General features: G+C 54.2%; 1 protein-coding gene across 5 annotated transcripts in view; it reads right to left on the reverse strand.

The window, feature by feature from the left end:
- Nucleotides 1–2,592: 2,592 nt before the first annotated feature.
- Nucleotides 2,593–19,046, reverse strand: part of ATP8B3 (ATPase phospholipid transporting 8B3) — a 28,755-nt gene continuing 12,301 nt past the window's right edge. For 2 of the 5 annotated variants that reach the window (XM_059869924.1, XM_059869928.1), the window contains 14 exons: nucleotides 17,782–17,938; nucleotides 16,961–17,149; nucleotides 16,456–16,568; nucleotides 15,047–15,211; nucleotides 14,020–14,131; nucleotides 13,695–13,770; nucleotides 12,783–12,915; nucleotides 12,093–12,360; nucleotides 11,402–11,625; nucleotides 9,767–9,850; nucleotides 9,206–9,448; nucleotides 8,871–9,009; nucleotides 7,801–7,931; nucleotides 2,593–5,553 (listed from right to left, as the gene is read on the reverse strand). In XM_059869924.1, coding sequence (XP_059725907.1) covers nucleotides 4,615–5,553; nucleotides 7,801–7,931; nucleotides 8,871–9,009; nucleotides 9,206–9,448; nucleotides 9,767–9,850; nucleotides 11,402–11,625; nucleotides 12,093–12,360; nucleotides 12,783–12,915; nucleotides 13,695–13,770; nucleotides 14,020–14,131; nucleotides 15,047–15,211; nucleotides 16,456–16,568; nucleotides 16,961–17,149; nucleotides 17,782–17,938 — 2,973 coding nt within the window. In that variant the 3' untranslated portion in view covers nucleotides 2,593–4,614. The remainder of the gene's footprint in view (nucleotides 5,554–7,800; nucleotides 7,932–8,870; nucleotides 9,010–9,205; nucleotides 9,449–9,766; nucleotides 9,851–11,401; nucleotides 11,626–12,092; nucleotides 12,361–12,782; nucleotides 12,916–13,694; nucleotides 13,771–14,019; nucleotides 14,132–15,046; nucleotides 15,212–16,455; nucleotides 16,569–16,960; nucleotides 17,150–17,781; nucleotides 17,939–19,046) is intronic. The other 3 variants (XM_059869926.1, XM_059869925.1, XM_059869927.1) reach the window with 3 other exon arrangements.

The following is a 19,046-nucleotide window of genomic DNA, read 5'->3' on the forward strand; positions in this document are numbered from 1 at the left end:
TTGTGCCAAGACACTGCCCTGGTGGAAGAAGAAGAGTCCAGACAGTGGAAGAGACCCTGGAGGATCCCAACCCACCAGATGGCCTCAGGGCACTTTGGAAGGGCTTTGGAGCTTTCTGAAATGCCCAGAGTACACCCCTGAGTGGGTCCTTCTTCCCCCTGCTCCTCCTCCTCTCCCTGCTTACAGACAGGAGCAGAGGAGCATTGAGAAGCCACATCTTTGGAGGTCAGGAGGGTGATGGGGACCTGGAGGAGGCAGTGGTGCCATTCCCAGAGCATTTCCCTGAAACTGCTGCTTTCTCAGCCCTTCCCAAACTCTTCACCATTCGAGATGGACCCAAAGTTCAGCTCACCATAAGGAAAGAGATCTCAGCTCCTTCAGGCCCCACCAAAGTGGCCCCCAAAAGCCAAGGAAGGTGTTTTTCAGTCTGCAGCCTTTGCCTGGTGCCAGCATTGAGATGCTCAGCACCAGGTGCTGGTGGAAGACCCACAGACCAAGGACATGGCTTCTAGGAGGAGATGGTGTTGGTTCCAGCAGCACCACTCATCTGCTGACCAACCCTTCTGTCCTCTGGAGAGCCCAGCATCCCCACCACAACCCATTTCCTCCTCCAAGACCTTTTCCACCAGGAGAAACTTGAAGGCCAAGACCACAATTACAGCTGCAAGGAGGTTTGGACACAGCCCCAGTCACGAATTCTTGGAGCTTGCAGAGACCAGCTGGATTCCATCCTGGGAGTGATGGCTTGGAAGACCCTGGAGAAGCCAAGATCTGAGCCCTCCTCCCTGTTCTTTGGCCCACCAGGACTCTGGCTCAGCTGAGCCCACCCTGGACCTGGCCCTGCCTACTGCCCACACTACCAAAATGCCTTCAGGAGCAACTTGCCATGATACCAAAGATTTTTTTTCCCTGCAGGTAATGACAATCCGAGCTCTGTCCTAAAGACAATTCTCTTGACCAGGGTTGCACCCAAAGGGCATTTTTGTGCTGTGGGGAGCAGGAGTGAAAACGGGGCTCTGGGAACACCTCCGAGGGTGGTGGAGGGCAGTGAGGAAGAGGAGGAGACCTGGGATCTCCCACTAGAATCTACTGATTCATCCTGACCAGTGTCTCCTGCTTGAACTGTGGAAGTTTTCGGGGATTTGCGTCATTCCATGTCCTGTTCTTCCTGGAGTGGAAGTTTTCCAACAATGGCTTTTATACTTTGAACCCCCAGTGCCAGCAGTGGGGCAGCACCACCCCCATCCTGCCAGGAAAGCAGGAGGCTCCTGGGGTCGGTTCTGAACATTTTTACCCCACCAGAGCCAAACTTTCCCTGCTCTAACATCAGCTGTGCAGGTAGGACATCGGCACAGAGTGAGAGAAATGGCTTTACCAAAAATTCACCAATCATCCTTCTTGCTGATCATCCCAAGTCTGGGTGGGGGAGACTTGGAGCTCCTCTTTCCCTCACCTTGGGGTTGTCACTGCCCCGTCTGCCTGTCCCTGTCACCACCACGTGTCCCCAGCACAGCTGGCTCCTTTCCCTTGTCTCAGAGGACACCCAGCCGTGGGGCCGGACCTGCAGGAGCTGCCACAAGGAACCCACTTCCTCTCACATCTTTGTCTGGCATTTTTAAAGAGAGGAAATTAAAAATGCAAAGAACAAAATTTGAGTTTGTTTTGGTTTGGTTTCTTTGTATTTTTCCCTTTAATTTCTAAAGGAAACAAAGGAGTCAGACAGAATCCAGCCTGGCCAGGGAGAATCTACAGCCTCAGCTCTGCCAGCCCAGCCTCCTCCAGAACACATTGTTCATTTTTCTTTATAGCAATAGGTGAGGCTTGTCCTCGTCCCATGCAGTCTGAAGGCCACATCTCTGACTTTTTAAATGACTTTTTCCTTCTAATTAAATTAATTTGATTTTTTTTGCTGCTGCTTCATTGTTACTCTCATGGGATAAGTTTTGTTCTACAGCGAAATGCAATTGTTACTCCTCTGTGTCTTGCAACTATATTTGTTTAAGCTATTTACAAACGTTGAAAAAGAAAAAAAATAAAATAAAAAAGAGTCTTATGTGTCAGGCACTTTATCCAAACTGTGCTGTGTGCTCTGGAGTTTGTTCCTTGTTCTTTGCAATGACTCACGCAGGGGAAGTTATCAGGAAACTTAACTCCAGCCTGTCAACAGGTTTTAAAAGAGAGAAAAAAATTAATCTCTATTTGTTCATCCTCTACTGGTCATGACTGTGTTGTATTTCTGCAGCTTTCTGTTTCTTCAATAAATTATTTTCTAGTCATTCACCCTGGCGTGTGTGGTGTCCTGTGGTGGTGAGGGGGTCACTCCCCTCCCCTGCCCCCTTTCACCACCTCACTCCTCTCTCAAACCTGGCCTGGGAGGTTCAGGGACATGCCCAGGACGCTGGGGAAAGTTTCTCCCCCTCTTTTCCACCTGGCAGCTGCAGCAGTGAGAGCTTTCCCAGAGGAAAGATTTTTATTTCTTGGCACCACCCAATCCCTTCTGGCCAGAACCCAAGGGAAACACTTGAATTCTCACAAACCCGGTGCAGATGAGGCCAAAGCACTTGTAAAACAAACCCATGGAACCACGTGTGCTGCAGGCAGGGCCAAGCCCCCGTGGATGATTTAATTGTGCATCTTTTTACCCAGATTTCTTCTCCTGCTGTGCCTTTTGCCATGGCACGAGCACTGCTGGCACAGAGAGAGGGACCACGGGACCTTTCAGTGCTGCTTTCACCCTTCATGGCACAGCAGAGGTTTCCAGGAGAGGAGAGAAAAGCTAAAAACTCCTTTTAATTAAAAACCAAAACCCATAAAAAGGGTGACCCAGTCACCAGTCAGTTGTTCACACACAGCTTCTCCAGCAGCCACTGCTGGTGGCCCTGGCTCTGTGGGACGTGTCCCCTGTGCCCAGCAGGCAGAACTTCTCCACATCCCCCCCAGAAGTGCTTTTGGGACTTTGCAGAGCCTGTGAGCACAAAGGTGGGGACACCAGAGCTGGGGGAGTGGAGATGGGGCAGGGCATGCAGAGGACACTGCCCCTTGTGCAGGGACAGCAAAGGCAGGAGCTGGGAGTGGTGGGAGGGACAAGGAGGCTGCAGGAGCCAGGCTGGTCTGACTGGAGAAGAAAAACCAATCAATCAATCAATTAATCATACCTAGCTGCCTCTCCAGAAATTAGGAGATATTTTAAAGTTACTCTGCTTGAGTCTGAGCCACCTGGGCTGGTGGAGGTGACCCTGCCCATGGCAGAGGGTGGAATGGGATGAGCTTTAAGGTCCCACATGTAGGAAATAAATTTGTAGAAAATAGTGTGCACCTGTATGCAAACCTTGAGATAAAAAATGCTGACTTAGAAATGCCATGGAATAGGACAGGCATTGTTAAGAGTAAAATAGAACTAGAAAAAAGTTTCAAAATACTAGACAGTTTAAAGAAATAGAACTATGAAAGATACATTGTAATAAAACCCATGAAGAGTAATTTAGATTAATGGCTTTAAAGCATTTACAACATAGTGTTGCAAAAGCTGATAAACCAAGAAACACTTCCAATGTCTTGTAATCAAGAAATAGTCAGCTTCCTATTGTCACAGCATAAATTATAACATCTGTAATGTCTCACTCTTCTATGAGACTAAAAACAGAATAAAAGTTTTTAAAACATCTCTCAGTTACCCCATCTCTAAATCAAAATACCCATAATCCAACACCACCCAAACCACTCCAGGTCTGCGTGACCTGACAGAAAAGCCACAGGATTGGCCAGCCCTTGGTGGAGAGCACAAAACCAGGTTCTTCCTGCAGCCACTGCAGCTCAGTCCCCGGTGGGTGGGAACAAGCAGGGCTGAGGGGCTGCACCCCCCCAGGCCCCTGCTGCTCTCCATGGGGCAGTTAATTAATCCAGAGTTAATTAATGAGTCTGGGTCGGCAGCACTGCCTTTGTGGGCGCAGCCTGGGCTGGGATCAGCCTCACACCAGAGGCTCCAAGGGCTCGGCAGAGCCAAGGGGGCTGGGCTGCCAGCCAGGGGGTCACAGGGCAAGGGCCAGCCTGGTGACAGCAGGCAGGGAACATGGTGGCAATGGTCAGCGAGCCTGGTGGCAGCAATCAGCGAGCCTGGTGGCAGTGGGCAGCTGGTGGCAGTGGGCAGCGAGCCTGGTGGCAGAGGTCAGTGAGCCTGGTGGCAGCAATCAGGGAGCCTGGTGGCAGAGGTCAGTGAGCCTGGTGGCAGTGGGCAGCGAGCCTGGTGGCAGAGGTCAGCGAGCCTGGTGGCAGAGGTCAGGGAGCCTGGTGGCAGAGGTCAGCAAGCCTGGTGGCAGAGGTCAGTGAGCCTGGTGGCAGAAGTCAGCAAGCCTGGTGGCAGCAATCAGCGAGCCTGGTGGCAGTGGGCAGCTGGTGGCAGAGGTCAGCGAGCGTGGTGGCAAGTGGTCAGTGGCTGTCCCAGCTGTACAGCTCTGCAAAGCCAGTGTGGGGGTCATGGTGCCGCAGCAGGAGCCCCCCAGGCTGGGCCAGCCCCTCTGCAAAGCCATCAGATAGGATGGAAGGTGGCCCCTGGCAGGAGGGACCAGCCAGGTGTGCCCCTGCTGCTCCTGCTCCGGCCCCCCAGGGTGGGGACAGCTACACCGAGGGCACAGCCGGGGTGCCCTGGGGGCACGGGGCACACAGGGCAGTGCTGGGGGTGGCCCTGGCACACAGACTGTCCCCAACACACAGACTGTCCCCAACACGCAGACTGTCCCTGTCACGCAGACTGTCCCTGACACGCAGACTGTCCCTGGCACGCAGACTGTCCCCGGCACGCAGACTGTCCCTGGCACACAGACTGTCCCTGTCACGCAGACTGTCCCCAGCACGCAGACTGTCCCCAACACACAGACTGTCCCCAACACACAGACTGTCCCCAGCACACAGACTGTCCCCAGCATGCAGACTGTCCCTGTCACGCAGACTGTCCCCAGCACGCAGACTGTCCCCAGCACACAGACTGTCCCTGTCACGCAGACTGTCCCTGACACGCAGACTGTCCCTGGCACACAGACTGTCCCCAACACGCAGACTGTCCCTGGCACACAGACTGTCCCCAACACACAGACTGTCCCTGTCACGCAGACTGTCCCTGTCACGCAGACTGTCCCTGACACGCAGACTGTCCCCAGCACACAGACTGTCCCCAGCATGCAGACTGTCCCCGGCACGCAGACTGTCCCCAGCACGCAGACTGTCCCTGACACGCAGACTGTCCCCAGCACACAGACTGTCCCCAACACGCAGACTGTCCCCAACACGCAGACTGTCCCTGTCACACAGACTGTCCCCAGCACGCAGACTGTCCCTGTCACACAGACTGTCCCCAGCACACAGACTGTCCCCAACACACAGACTGTCCCCGGCACGCAGACTGTCCCTGGCACACAGACTGTCCCCGCGGGTGATGAGGCCGGCGTAGCCCTCCTGGTGGGAGAAGGCGTAGCTGGAGCGGCGGAAGGAGCCGCGGGGGACGTGCGAGCGCAGCTCCACCGGGGGCTCCGGGTCCCGCCTTGCCCTCAGGTGGATCTTCTGCAAGAGATCAGGGAGATCAGGGCTGGGGACATCTCCCTAGAGAGCCCTCAGCCCAAGGGGGGACATGAAGGTGGGGATGCCTTGTGAAGGCTCACCTAGAACACAGAATAGACAGAGCTAAAGAATAAAGCAGGGATTTATTAAAAGGCCTCAGTGGATGCACCTTGGGCAGCACAAGAGCCCAGCCAGGCCTACATCCAAGATAAAACCCAAAATGGCCACAAAATGCATGACCAGTCACAGGGTCTCACACTTTGATCAGTTCTGCCCCATTTGCATATTACAGTTCATTGTCCCATTCCAGCCCCAGCCCATCCAGTCCCACCCTGCTTGTTTTTCTCTCTCCTGCCCACGGGGTTTGTGCTCCTGGGCTGAGATTTGGATCATTTGTCCTTGGTCCCCAGCTAGAGCAGGAATTGTTTTGTCTCCCTGCTCTGTGCACGGAGCTCACCATCCCATAATATGAAGCCCAGACCCAAACACTAAAGCAGCACAGAATGTGAAAAATAGAAAAGCTCAAACCTGAGGCATCAGAGGGAGCATAGGGGCACCTCCACCAAGCTTGGCTCCCAGCTCTACAATGACCTGATTTTCCATGGGGATGAGGAATGTGGGGACTCTCCTGGTGTTAGGGTGTGAAGCTCTGCTTCCTCCTTGCCTCCCCCCTGCCCTCTTCCTAATTGCTGTCTGTCAAGTTCCACATTCCAGCAAGGGCAACGTGTGATTGGCAGAAGTTCAAAAGATGCTTCTCAGACCTGGAGTCATTGGCCTGTCCAGGTGTCATTGTCCCCTGAGACCCTCCCCCTCCCACCTGGTTGGTGGCTCACCTATCCTCTCCTTCCCACCTCCTGGTGAGCTTAAAAGGCGTTGGAGCCATGTGGTCCCTGTTCTGTTGGAGCAGTTACCAAGATTCAGAACTGTGTCACCTTGGAATAAACTCTGGATTTAACCCTCCAGCAGAACCCGCTCTCTTCTTCTTCACCATCGCCTGAACCTTTTCCACTAGAGGTAAACTGAGTTTCTGCTTTGCATGGGCTCATTCCGAGTGCCTGGCTGCAACTGCCTGCGAGCTAAAGGTGTCTCTGAGGAGAAATATCCCCAGCAGTCACCTCTAGCACAGTGCAATCAATATCCTGGGGATCTGCAAAGCTCGTGGAGCTCTGGAGCACAGTGTCTCCCCCTGCTCCCACACGGGCTGTGGACATCTCCCAGGCAAGCCCTCAGCCCAGGGTGGGACACATGGTAGGCCCAGGGACACCCTCCACTGATGCCTCAGGTTTGAGCTTTTCTATTTTTCACATTCTGTGCTGCTTTAGTGTTTGGGTCTGGGCTTCATATTATGGGATGGTGAGCTCCGTGCACAGAGCAGGGAGACAAAACAATTCCTGCTCTAGCTGGGGACCAAGGACAAATGATCCAAATCTCAGCCCAAGAGCACAAACCCCGTGGGCAGGAGAGAGAAAAACAAGCAGGATGGGACTGGATGGGCTGGGGCTGGAATTGGACAATGAACTGCAATATGCAAATGGAGCAGAGCTGATCACAGTGTGAGACCCTGTGACTGGTCATGCATTTTGTAGCCATTTTGGGTTTTATCTTGGATGTAGGCCTGGCTGGGCTCTTGTGCTGCCCAAGGTGCATCCACTGAGGCCTTTTAATAAATCCCTGCCTTATTCTTTAGCTCTGTCTGGCCTCAGTTCTAGCTCAGCCTTCACAAGGCATGCCCACCAGGACAGGGTTTGGATCCCAGCTCCACCACGATCTCCTTTTCCATGATGGGATGGGGGATGTGGGCACTCTCCCAGGAGGCTGCAAAGCTCACAAAGCTCTGGAGCTCAGTCTCAACCCCTGCTTCCACCTGGACTCTTTTGAAGGTACAACCCACAACCCCAGCAGGGGTGAGTTCCATCAAGGCTGGGGTGGCACCAGGACCTGCACCAGACCCTCCTGGGGGGCCCTGGAGGACAATTCCTCACTGCAACCCAAAGCAGACCCTCTCCAAGAGCTGGGTCAGATGGCTTGGCCCAGGCCCCCCAGCTGGGCCATGGAACAATTCTGGGAGAGGCCCCCAAAGTCAGAGTTGGTGCCAGTGTCATGAAGGACCACCATGAGTAGGAGCACCAAGGAGAGGTGACATGTCCCAGCACTACAGCCCAGGCTTCCCTGGGGAACCTCCCCTTGCCATCACCAATCCCAGACACTGGTGGGAAGCAGGACCTACCCTCCAGTGCCCCCAGCCCTCACCTGCTGGGTGGTGGCTCTGCCCAGGATGGCACGGACAGCGCGGACGGTGAGCGAGGGGAGGGTGTTGACCACCAGGGACAGCAGGACCACGAGCAGCACATAGGGGTCGGTCAGGGCATTCCAGCTGGCATCTGTCAACACAGGTGAGATGTTTGGGTGGTGTTCCAGATTGCAAGGCAAGATGTATTCTATTACCTTCTGGATGGCAGCTGTCTTTTGTCAAGTGGGCAGTTTTTCCTTCTCTCTTCCACAATCACTCCTCCCTTGGGAAGGGACATCTGCTGATAACAGGCTGTTGGATGTCACTGCATGACTGATAAGGGCTACAGCATCCCACTGGGAGATGTGAGCCCAGAGGGAGGAGCCAGGCATTCTTTGTGAGCCCAGAGGGAGGAGCCAAGCTCCATATACCCAGATATAATCTGGAGGTTCTGAAATAATTGCACAGCTTCTCCACTGGATTTCCCAGAGGAGCAGCAGCTGACTCTTCCCCTGGATCTTCAGAGGAAGACTGCACCTTTCTCCAGGATCCCTGCTCCAGCAGAACCAGCCCTGGCACTGCAGGAGGGCTGAGCCACAATTCCAGTGGGACTGCTGCCAGCACCCTGACCCACAGGGTGTCAGGCTGTGTTCTGACTCTGGCAGTGTTTTGATTTAGTTTCCTGCATTGTTTATTTTTTCTTTTTATTTTCTTCCCTATTAAAGAACTGTTATTTCCTGCTCCCATATTTTTTGCCTGAGAGTCCCTTAATTTAAAATTTATAGCAATTCAGAGGGATGGGGAGAGTTTACATTCTCCATTTCAGGGAAGGCTCCTGACTTCCTTGGCAGACACCTGGCTTTCCAAACTGGGACAGTAGGGAAGGTGGAGAGGCAACAGGGAACAAGTGCTGGGGCACCGGCCCCCAGCCAGGAAGGTGCTGAGGGCTCTAAAGAGGAGATGGCACCTAAACTGGAGTTAGAAGTCAAGGCAGCAGTTCAAGAAGTGGCAACAAGGAGATGATCTGCAGGGTGGGAAACAGCTCCTAACACCAAGGCCAGGGAAGGGAAGGGCCCCCAGAGCACCTCACCTGGGAAGCGGAAGATGGCAGGGGCTATCCTGTAGGCATCAACAGTTTGAGTCAGGAAGGAGAAGAGGCAGAAGAGGAGCAGGCTGGCTGTGACCATCAGGAAGGACAGCACTGTCCAGTACTGAGTGTCCAGGACAATCTGTGGGGACAGAGCAGGGCACACAGTCTCACGAGGGCTGTGGTGACCCTCTTCCATTCAGCTGCTTTGTCTAAATCCCTCCTCCATCCCAGGGAGATCATCCCCCAGCCATAAAGCCTCTGGAGACAGTGCCAAAACCCAGGGACCCTGAAGATCTGCTGTGGGGTGGGATGAGCAAGAGCAGATCAGTGCTCACCTCCACCAGGACCGACAGCAACGCTGACAGGGCCACTGTGACAGAGAAGGACTCGTAGTCACCCACGACCTTGGTGCCAACGTGGTCCTCAAAGGCCCAGAGTGTGATGTAGAAGCTGATGAGGGAGGTGCCCACCCCATGCAGGAGGGTGACACCAAAAACACGGTAATTGAAGAGCTCGTCCTGCTGCCCAACCACGTAGAGCTCAGGGAACTCCAGGCTCTTCTTGGCACTCACATCCTGCTGGGAGAGCATCCCAGAGGGGATGCAGGGATTGGGAGAGGGAGGGAATCCCAGAGAGGATGCAGGGACTGGGGGAGCAGGATGGGGCTGCCCCACCCCAAACACCCTCTGGGAGAGCTGCAGAGGGTCCCTCTGCCCAGTGGCTCTGGGGGGACTGGGGACAGGTACGCCAGGACTGAGGGTGAGCTCCAAATGCCCACCGAGCTGCCAATGCCCTGTGCTGGCACAAAGGGCTGTGGAGATGGGGGCAGTGACTGCCAGGCTGGCTCCCAGCTGCTGAGGGTGGCCCACAGCTGGGTGAGCCCAGGGAAGCCATACCTGCTCCAAAAGGCCCACGGACAGCACGGGGTAGGCAGTGTAGAAAATATTGTAGAGTGCGAGGAACCAGCCCTCATACAGAGGCTAGAAGGGAACAGGGAGAAGCTGTGAGCTTGGAAATGCTTTGGAAAGACTAACAAAGGATGTCCAGGCCCTGGGACACTCAGATTCAAGCATGGAAATCCCCTTGGACTTGCTCCATCCCCTGCATCAGCCCCACATTGTCTGTAGGGTCATACTGCAGACAGGGATGGGGCTGGAGCTCCACATGTTGCTGGTCAGGTCACACTTGATGATGGCCCTTGGGATCAAAACTCCCATTTTGGAGGAAAGCAGCTTAATGCACATGGCATCCTGCATGTGTCCAGGACTGAACTGCAGCTCACAAGTGTGGAAGAGGTTTTACAGCGAGTTCTGTGAGCTGGAGAGAAGTTTGATATGAGGATCCATGTTTACTCCTGAAAGAATTTCCTACCAAGGTCATTGACATAGAAACCAAGAAAGAAAGAAGGATAAATAAGAGAAACCTGCCACTGTCTACTCCAACAAGCACTTTGTTGGTCTTTCCTGACCAATGAGTGAAGTCTAAACCTATGAGTCTTGTAAGAAGGTATAAAAAGCATGCAAGCTATAATAAAAAAGGGTTTGAAACCTTCTGAAAATGGAGACAAATGTATTGTCTCTGTCTCAACTACAACACACAAGGAGATCCTGAGTTTCCCCAGGGTGCCTTCCCAATCCAGCCAGGTGAAAAGCAGATAACACGTGCAGATAACCACTTGTGCCTCAGTCAGAATTTGGACATGGCAAGGAAGCAAAAGGGGACCAAGGTGGTGATGTGGACACGTGTCCTCCCAGCAGCCCCAGGCACGATCCCTGCAGGGGAGCCTGAGCAGGGGGGTCGTAACTCTGGAGCAGAGACCTCCACAGGATGGATGTGACCCCTTGTCCATGGGTGACATTATGATGCTTCTATCCCCATTTGTGTGTTCTGTTTATGCTGGATATTATGTTCTGTGCCTTCAAGGCTGGCTCTGAAGAGTGAAAGTTTTTTGTTTTGTTTTGTTTTGTTTTGTTTTGTTTTGTTTTGTTTTGCTATCAGCCGCTCCCCATGGCTGGTGGGACACAGAGATGGGGCAGTGCTGCTTTGGCTTTTTGCTTTGCTTTTGGCTTTGCTTTGCTCTTGCTCCTGCTTTGCTCTTGCTTTTCGCTTCTGCTCATTAGTCAGTTTAGCCAAGCAGTCCAAATTTTTCCCTGGACTGTTTTTCCTTTCCCTTTTTTGGAACCACTCAAGCCTGCTCCGGACTGGGCCCTGGCAAACACCGAGAGTTTGCACCTTGTGGCTGCAGCAGCTGCCCCAGTGCCAGAGGGACTGATAACAGAGCGACCACCCCAGGAGAGACTTTCTGAATTTGTCATCTTTTTTTCAGAGCGGTGAGAGAGTGGTGTCCTCCAATATTGTTCATTTTGTGTGCTGGGGGTGCTGTGCCTGTTAAATAAACAGGTTCTTTCCATTTCTCTCCAAGGAATTCTTCCCGAATCGGTTGGGGGGAGGGGCTGTTTGCTTTCTGGAGGGGCCCCTTTGGAGGTTTTCTCCCAAATTTGCCCTAAACCAGGACACCCTGCACCTCTCACCTGGGCTGTGAATCCGCTGTGGAAAGCGAACCACACCTGGGCCAGGAGGCCAGCGAAGGTCTTGTAGAAGAAGTAGCGGAGGAACTTGCAGATGCGCAGGTAGTTCCAGCGGCCGTGCACCAGGAGCAGGCGCTGCAGGAAGGAGAACTGGGCCAGGGCGTAGTCACTGCACTGCACGGCCTGCAGCCCCTCCAGCCCGCTGATGCCCACCCCGATGTCCGCGGCTGCGGGTGGCAAATGCACGCAGGGAGGTTTGGGGGCAGCTGGGGGTTGATGTCCCCACGGGTTGTCCCCAGGAATGTGGATCCAGGAGTGACAGATAAAGGGAACAAGCCCCCTCTATGCCATGTCCTGGATTTTCCAGGCATGGTGTGAGAGCACAGCCCCGTCTCAGGGCTGCTGGGAGGGGCAGGGATGGCTCTGCCAGTTGCCCACGTTGGGCTTTGAAGGTTCATCAAAGTTCATCCCAGGTGACAAAAGCACGTGGGCCACCCTGCACTTGTCTTGGGCTGGTCCCTGTCCTGTGCCTCTCACTCCCCTCCCAGCATAGCAATGTGGGGAAAGGTTTGGGGCTTCCCCTCTCAGTTCCTCACCCCAAAGGGGAGGGTGAGGTGGTGATGACAAATGGGGCATCACCATCACCAGTGGGACACCCCAACAGAGCCCCAACCTCCCCCTGCCCAAGGCTCACTTTTGATCATGTTGACATCGTTGGCCCCGTCCCCGATGGCCAAGGTGACAGCCTTCTTGTGCTTCTTCACCAGCTGCACCATCAGGGCTTTCTGCTTGGGGGTCACCCTGCAGCAGATCACAGCCTGGCAGCTGGTGGCCAGGTCCACAAAGGCCTTCTCCACCAGGGCCCCCTGGTCCTGCAAGGCCTCAGCCCCACCACAGCACAGCCACTGCCACGGCCACCTCTTCTTCTCCTTCAGCACCTCTCCCGTGTGCAGGATTTTGTCCTTGGGGGAGAGCACACATGGCTGGGACCTCACCCAGAGCCCTCAGAGCCCTCAGCTCATCACTGCTCCTAAATGCCCCAAAAGAGCAACTCTGGTTTTCTCCAAGGTTATCAGAGTGGGTGTTGTGCCCATGAGCCCAGGATGTCCCAGTGTGACCACGAGAGCTTGTGATCCCCACCCAGCCCATGTCACCCCAGAGCACTGGGCAGCTTTGGCCAAAGCCCCCCAACACCAAATGCTCAGTGCAAGGTTGTTCTCCTCCCCACCCTTCATTCCCCAGCCCCAAATGGGCTTTCCGCACCTTTTGGGCAGGAGGAGCACCAAGTCCTGCCCGTGCTGGTGCCACCCAGGACTCTGATACCACTAGGGCAGGAACAACCATCAGGCAGGGAGCAGAGAACAGCATCCAGGTGCTGCCTTACCAGGAAGTCCCCGCTGATGATGATGGCTCTCTTGTGGCACGGAGTCTCTGGGCGCTGCTGGGAGAGGCTGCACGGGGCGTCCCCCTGGCCACTGAGGTTGTTGTTGCTCTCCCAGTAAGCCTGGAGGATCTCACTGTGGGAAGAAGGGGGGTTGGACATGAACTGGGGACACTGGGAATGCTGGTGAGGCTTGGTCATCTCAAAGCTAGGGTGTCACAGACATGTTTTATAAAAAATACTTTCCTTAGGATTTTTCTCCTGAGAAGCTGAGAGGACTCAGGAACAAAATGTAAACAATGATTATCTGCTGCTGTGGAATGCAACAGGTGGATCTGTGATTGGTCTCATCTGGTTGTTTCTAATTAATGGCCAATCACAGTCCAGCTGTCTCAGGCTCTCTGGTCAGACACAAGATACGATTCCATTCTCTGCTTTCCTTTCAAGCCTTCTGATGAAATCCTTTCTTCTATTCTTTTAGTATAGTTTTAATATAATACCTATCATAAAATAATAAATCAGCTTTCTGAAAAACTGAGTCAACATTCTGGTCTCTTCTCTCGTCCTGAGACTCCTGCAAACACCACCACACTAGGGAGATGGGACTGTGGTGGGAACAGGAGGAACAAAGAGGAGGTTCACTCATATCAGAAATCAGCCTGGTTTAGAGGCTGGAGAGAAGCTTAAACGCTTTCTGGGCAAAGCCTGCCAAGGAAGAGCGTGGGGTGGGAGAAGAAACAGGTGGGGAGGCCTGGAAAAGCACCGGATGAAGACCAGGGACGTCCAGGCTGGCACAGGGCAGGAGAAGCTCCTCTGGCTGAGCCAAGCTCTGCCCACCCTGCCCCAGCTCCTCTGCCCGAGGGTGTCCCCAGCAGGGACAGCAATGTCCTGAGCCAGGAGGGGACGGTTCCTCACCTGACCTCCTTCTCCTCCAGGATCTCCATGTCGTCTGTCAGCAGCCTGCAGGCGTAGCCGATGTTCATGGCGGTCTCTGCAACACCCAGCTCTCAGGGGTCCATGGTGCTGCCCCCAGCCCAGGGCAGCCCCCAGCCCTTGGCTCCAAGAGCCTTGGTGGGCAGCAGCTCCTTCCCCTGCCTCAGTTTCCCCTGGCAGGTGGGATGTGCTGCAAAGGGAGCAGCAGGACCAGTTCCTGCCCACTCCCTGTGGCCCTTCTCCTCTCTGGTCCTAGTTAGGGGAGAAGCTGAAATGTGTTGGGGGGTCTGGGGGTGCCTCCACTGACCTTGTTTGTCTCCTGTCAGCACCCACACTTTGATGTTGCCCAGTTTCAGCAGCTGGATGGTCTCAGGGACCCCGTCTTGCAGCTTGTCCTCGATGGCTGTGGCCCCGAGCAGCTGCAGGGGGTGACTGGGTGTCATGGCATGGGGCAGGGCAGGACACAGAGGTGGGAATCACCCCTGCATCCAGCCAGCAGCCCTTGCTGGGCGTGACACAACCTGACACCTACACAAAGTCACCCCTCGGGGAAATCTCCACCTGTCCTGGCCCCAGGGAATGGGTGTTGGGTTGGACGCTTCACCTCCTCACTCTGGAGAGCCAAACCCCCCTGCCTGCCCTGTGGGGCACAGAGAGCTCCTCCTGACCCTGTCCTCTCACTGACATATTTTCTGAAAAATACCTTTGCCAGGATTTTTCTCCTGAGAAACTGAGAAACTTCAGAAATGAAATATAAACAATAATTATCTGCTGCCGTGGAATGTGGCAAGTACATCTTTGATTGGTCTCATGTAAATTGTTTTTACTTGATGACCAATCATGGTCCAGCTGTGTCAAAGCTGTGAGCAGTCACAGGTTTTTATTATTCATTCCTTTCTAACCTTCTGATGAAATCCTTTCTCTCTATTTCTTTTAGTATGATTTTAGTATAATATAATATAATATAATATAATATAATATAATATAATATAATATAATATAATATAATATAATATAATATAATATAATATAATATAATATAATATAATATAATATAATATAATATAATATAATATAATATAATATAATATAATATAATATAATATAATATAATATATAATGTAATGTAATATTGTAATGTAATATAATGTGATATTATATAATATATGATATAATAGAATATGATATGATATGATATAATTAGAATAGAATCATATCATGTCATATCATATCATCATATCATAAAATAATAAATCAACCTTCTGAAACATAAAATCAAAATCCTCATCTCTTCCCTCGTCCCGGGGACCCTCAAACACCGCCGCAGGTCCCACCTGCAGGTTCTGCTCCATCTCCTCGTAGAGCCTGTCCAGCTCCCGGGCGCGGTCCCGCAGCAGCGCCGCGGCCGCGCGGTGCCTCCGGCTCCAGGCGCGGAACTCGGGCTCGCTCACCGCCCTGCTGGCCACGCACAGCGTGCGCAGCGTCTCCTCCGCAAAGCGCTGCAGGGAGCACGCGTCAGCACACCTCCGCCAGCACGTGTGACAAAGCTACCCTCTGTCCCCTCGGAAAGGAAAGAGGCCCACAAGTTTCTCTCCTCGATTAGGTGAAAAAGCCACCTCATAGGCCTGAGGGACTTCACCTCAAACTTAAGGATAGCCAAGGGGACAGGAGCCAAAAAAGTCCTGCCTGAGCAATTAACTAGAAAAAGAAGAGAACAAAGAACCTCTTGCACCTGGCTCTGTTTTCCCCTGTTTGTTATTTTGCCTTTTATTAAACCTTTTTGTTTCCAACACTGCCACAGAAGCCATCCTGCTGATTTTTATGCTTCCAAGGGTAGCTGAGCTGTCTTGGGTGTGTTGTAGACCTCCGAGAGCTTATTAGACCTGGCTCGAGGAGGCTCCTATAACATCCTCCCTTCCCAGGAGATTGTGGGAAATTATATGAAAAGTAGAAAGTAAGGACAAATAGAACAATGGTCTGTGTGTGAACACTTGGCTAGAATAACTCCCTAAGCTGCAGAAAAGTTTATCTAGTGAGATGTTAGGGAGTTCTAAGCTTAATCATGGAGCTCTGTGCATTGTGTTTTAAGGCTTACAAGCAGGTATTGCATTCAAAATAAGCCAGCATTGTTGAAACCAAAGGTCCGTGTGCTTGTAGTGGTTGGATAGAACTATGTCAATATGCTTCTGCTTTGTGTGATTGGTCAAAAAACTTTTAAAGTGAGTTGTAACATTGAGTTCTTCATCTGCTGCTGAGGATGTGAGCTGCTGGCATCTTCCCATTGTCATAACCATGTAATGAGAGTGATGCTGGGAAATACAACAGCTTGAGATGCGTTCCTCATCCATCCTGTCCTGTTTGTGACTTGTACATAGACCCCAGCTGGCTATAGAGAGGGCCAGGGAACTCTCACAGGACCAGAGCATCGCCCCAGGCCAGCCAAGGGCAGAGCCAGAGACACTCCAGGACCTGGGCATCTCCCTCCAGGCTCTGACTCCCTTCCCCCACCCTTCTGCATCCCCACGAGCATCCCTGGATGCAGCTGCTCCATGCAGAACACCGAAGGTGGAATCCATGCCCTCTTACCCCCTGTCCCACATGCAGGTGAAGCTCCTAGAGCAGAAGGCAGAACCCAAATCCCTACGGCAGAGGGAGGAAGAGCAGCAGGGCACAGAGTGCAGGACACCCAGCCCAAAGCCAGCAGGAGGCAGAGCAGTGCTGTCACCCGGGGGGTGGCACTCACATCCAGAGCCCTCTCGGTGAGGGTCTCCCGGGGCCCTCGGCTCCGCAGCCTCTCCAGGATGACGGTGTCGGCACCCTTGGTGTAGAGCCGGATGCTGCCCTGGGGGTCTCGCACTGCCAGGGAGGGGAGGACACCTTAGGGCCCCTCAGAGACGGCTCCCATTCATTGCTGTCCCTGCCCGCTGGCCGTGCTGGCCCCCAGAGGGCTCGCTGGTGCTTTTCCATCTGCGGCCATGGGAAGCACAGGAGTATCCCCAGATCTGCACCACCACGGGGCAGAATCAGGGACTGTCAGCTCCTCACACACTCCTCTGAGCCCTGGATTTCCTTCCTCTCTCTTGGCTGCTCAAACCCTTCTCGGCTGCCTCGACCGAGGGGAGCAAATCCACAGGTTTGACCAGGATGCCCCTCAGGAGCCAGCTTTGGCCACCTGCAGCCAAGCCAGTGCCATCCCTTGTGGGCTGAGCACAGAAGGGACCTGGGACAGCCTAGCCCACCCCACTCACCCAGGACAGACATCCTCTTGCGGTCACTGTTGAAGTCCAGCATGGCCAGCAGCTCGTAGGTCCTGGTCCTGCCCAGCTCCCTGATGGTGATGGAGTCCTGAGTCCGGGCCAGGAAGACGTAGCCCAAGTTCCTGGCTGCCATCACCAGCGCTTCCTCATCTGGGGAGGCTGCCTGGTAAACCAGCTGGTCTGCAGGAGAGGAGGAGGAGGATCACACACAGAGACTCCCAGCAAACCCCACTGGGACAGCTGCAGTGCCCCATTCTTGCCCAGCTGTGACACCCTGAGCCTGAGCTGGCAGGATGGGGGAACCCAGTCCTGCTTGTCTGATCTGGAGAGGGACTTGGGACAAGGCCTGGAGGGACAGGACCCAGGGAATGGCTCCCACTGCCAGAGGGCAGGGCTGGATGGGATCTTGGGCAGGAATTGTTCCCTGGCAGGGTGGGCAGGCCCTGGCCCAGGGTGCCCAGAGCAGCTGGGGCTGCCCCTGGATCCCTGGCAGTGCCCAAGGCCAGGCTGGACAGGGCTGGGAGCAGCCTGGGACAGTGGGAGGTGTCCCTGCCATGGCAGGGGTGGAACTGGATGGGCTTTGAGGTCCCTCCGAACCCAAACCATTCTGGGATTCCATGATCCCAGATAGGATTATCCCCCTTATGCTTCTGTTCCCACCCATGAGCTCTGAAACTCCCCCAAACACAAATCCATGGCACAGGGACAGTGGCAGAGGCACCCACGGGCTCTCCCACCCCACAGCTGAGCTTCACTGGGTGCTGCCAAACCCCACCACGGCCCCAGAGCCCCGAGGGGCAGCTCAAACCCACCGCCCCTGTCCTCCACCATGACGGTGTGGCAGAGGGCCAGCAGCCTCAGGAACTCCCTCAGCACCGGGTCATTGTCCCTCTGGGCGGCTTCCAGCAGCGTCACATCGCAAACACCCGACTCCTGCTCCCTGGGGTGCTCCCAGCTCAGCCCCGAGCCCTGCAGGAGGCACAGGCAGGATGCAGGAACCCAGTGGGACTGAGCACAGGGCTCTGTGTCCCCAGGAGCACCAGGATGTGACACAAGGGCACTCTGGTTTCCTTCTGTCTTCGGCTGGAAATGGGGATGTGTCCTATTCCTATCTGTGGAGCAGTTCTCCTCTCCATGGGGCAGTTTTCTTTATCTCTGCCACAGCCAACCCTCCCTCCAGGAGATCTCTGCTGTCCATGGCCAGTGAGTGTCCCTGCAGGGCTGATCAAATTCCAGCATCCCATGGGGAGATGCTCTGCCCAGGGGAGGAGCCAAGCATTCCTACCTGGATCCAATCTGACGTGGGAACAGCCCAGCAGCCTTTGCCCACTGCATTCCCAGAGGAGCAGCTTTCTGCTCCCCTGCATTCCCAGAGGGAGAGCAGGCCCATCTCCAGCACCCCTGGAGCTGCAGAGGAAAACTCCCCCCTTGTGCAGGATCCCTGCTCCAGCAGAACCACAGCTGGCACTGCAGGAGGGCTGAGCCCCCCTGGGATGGGACTGTGCCACCACCCTGAGCCCCCCTGGGATGGGACTGTGCCACCACCCTGAGCCCCCCTGGGATGGGACTGTGCCACCAGCCTGAGCCCCCCTGGGATGGGACTGTGCCACCACCCTGAGCCCCCCTGGGATGGGGCTGTGCCACCACCCTGAGCCCCCCTGGGATGGGACTGTGCCACCACCCTGAGCCCCCCTGGGATGGGACTGTGCCACCACCCTGACACACAGGGGCTCAGCTCCTGCTCTCACTCTGGCAGTGGTTTGTGCTTTTTGTTCTGTTTGTTTGTACTATTGCATTTGTATTTTTAATTTTCCTAGTAAAGAACTGTTATTCCTATTGCCAGAACTTTGCCTGAGAGCTCCTTAATTTCAAAATTATAATAATTCAGAGAGAGGGGGTTTACATTTCCCATTTCAGGGGAGGCTCCTGCCTTCCTGAGCACACACCTGTCTGTTCAAACCCTGACACCTTCTAAGGCGTCCTTCCCCTCCCTGCCAGTGTGAGACCCCAGGGCACAGACCCAGGCCCGGGGCTGAGCCCAGCTCTGTGCTGCCTGTGCCAAGGGGTTAGTGTTAAG

The sequence above is a fragment of the Haemorhous mexicanus genome, chromosome 29 (genome assembly GCF_027477595.1).
Source record: "Haemorhous mexicanus isolate bHaeMex1 chromosome 29, bHaeMex1.pri, whole genome shotgun sequence".
In the NCBI taxonomy this organism is placed as follows: domain Eukaryota; kingdom Metazoa; phylum Chordata; class Aves; order Passeriformes; family Fringillidae; genus Haemorhous; species Haemorhous mexicanus.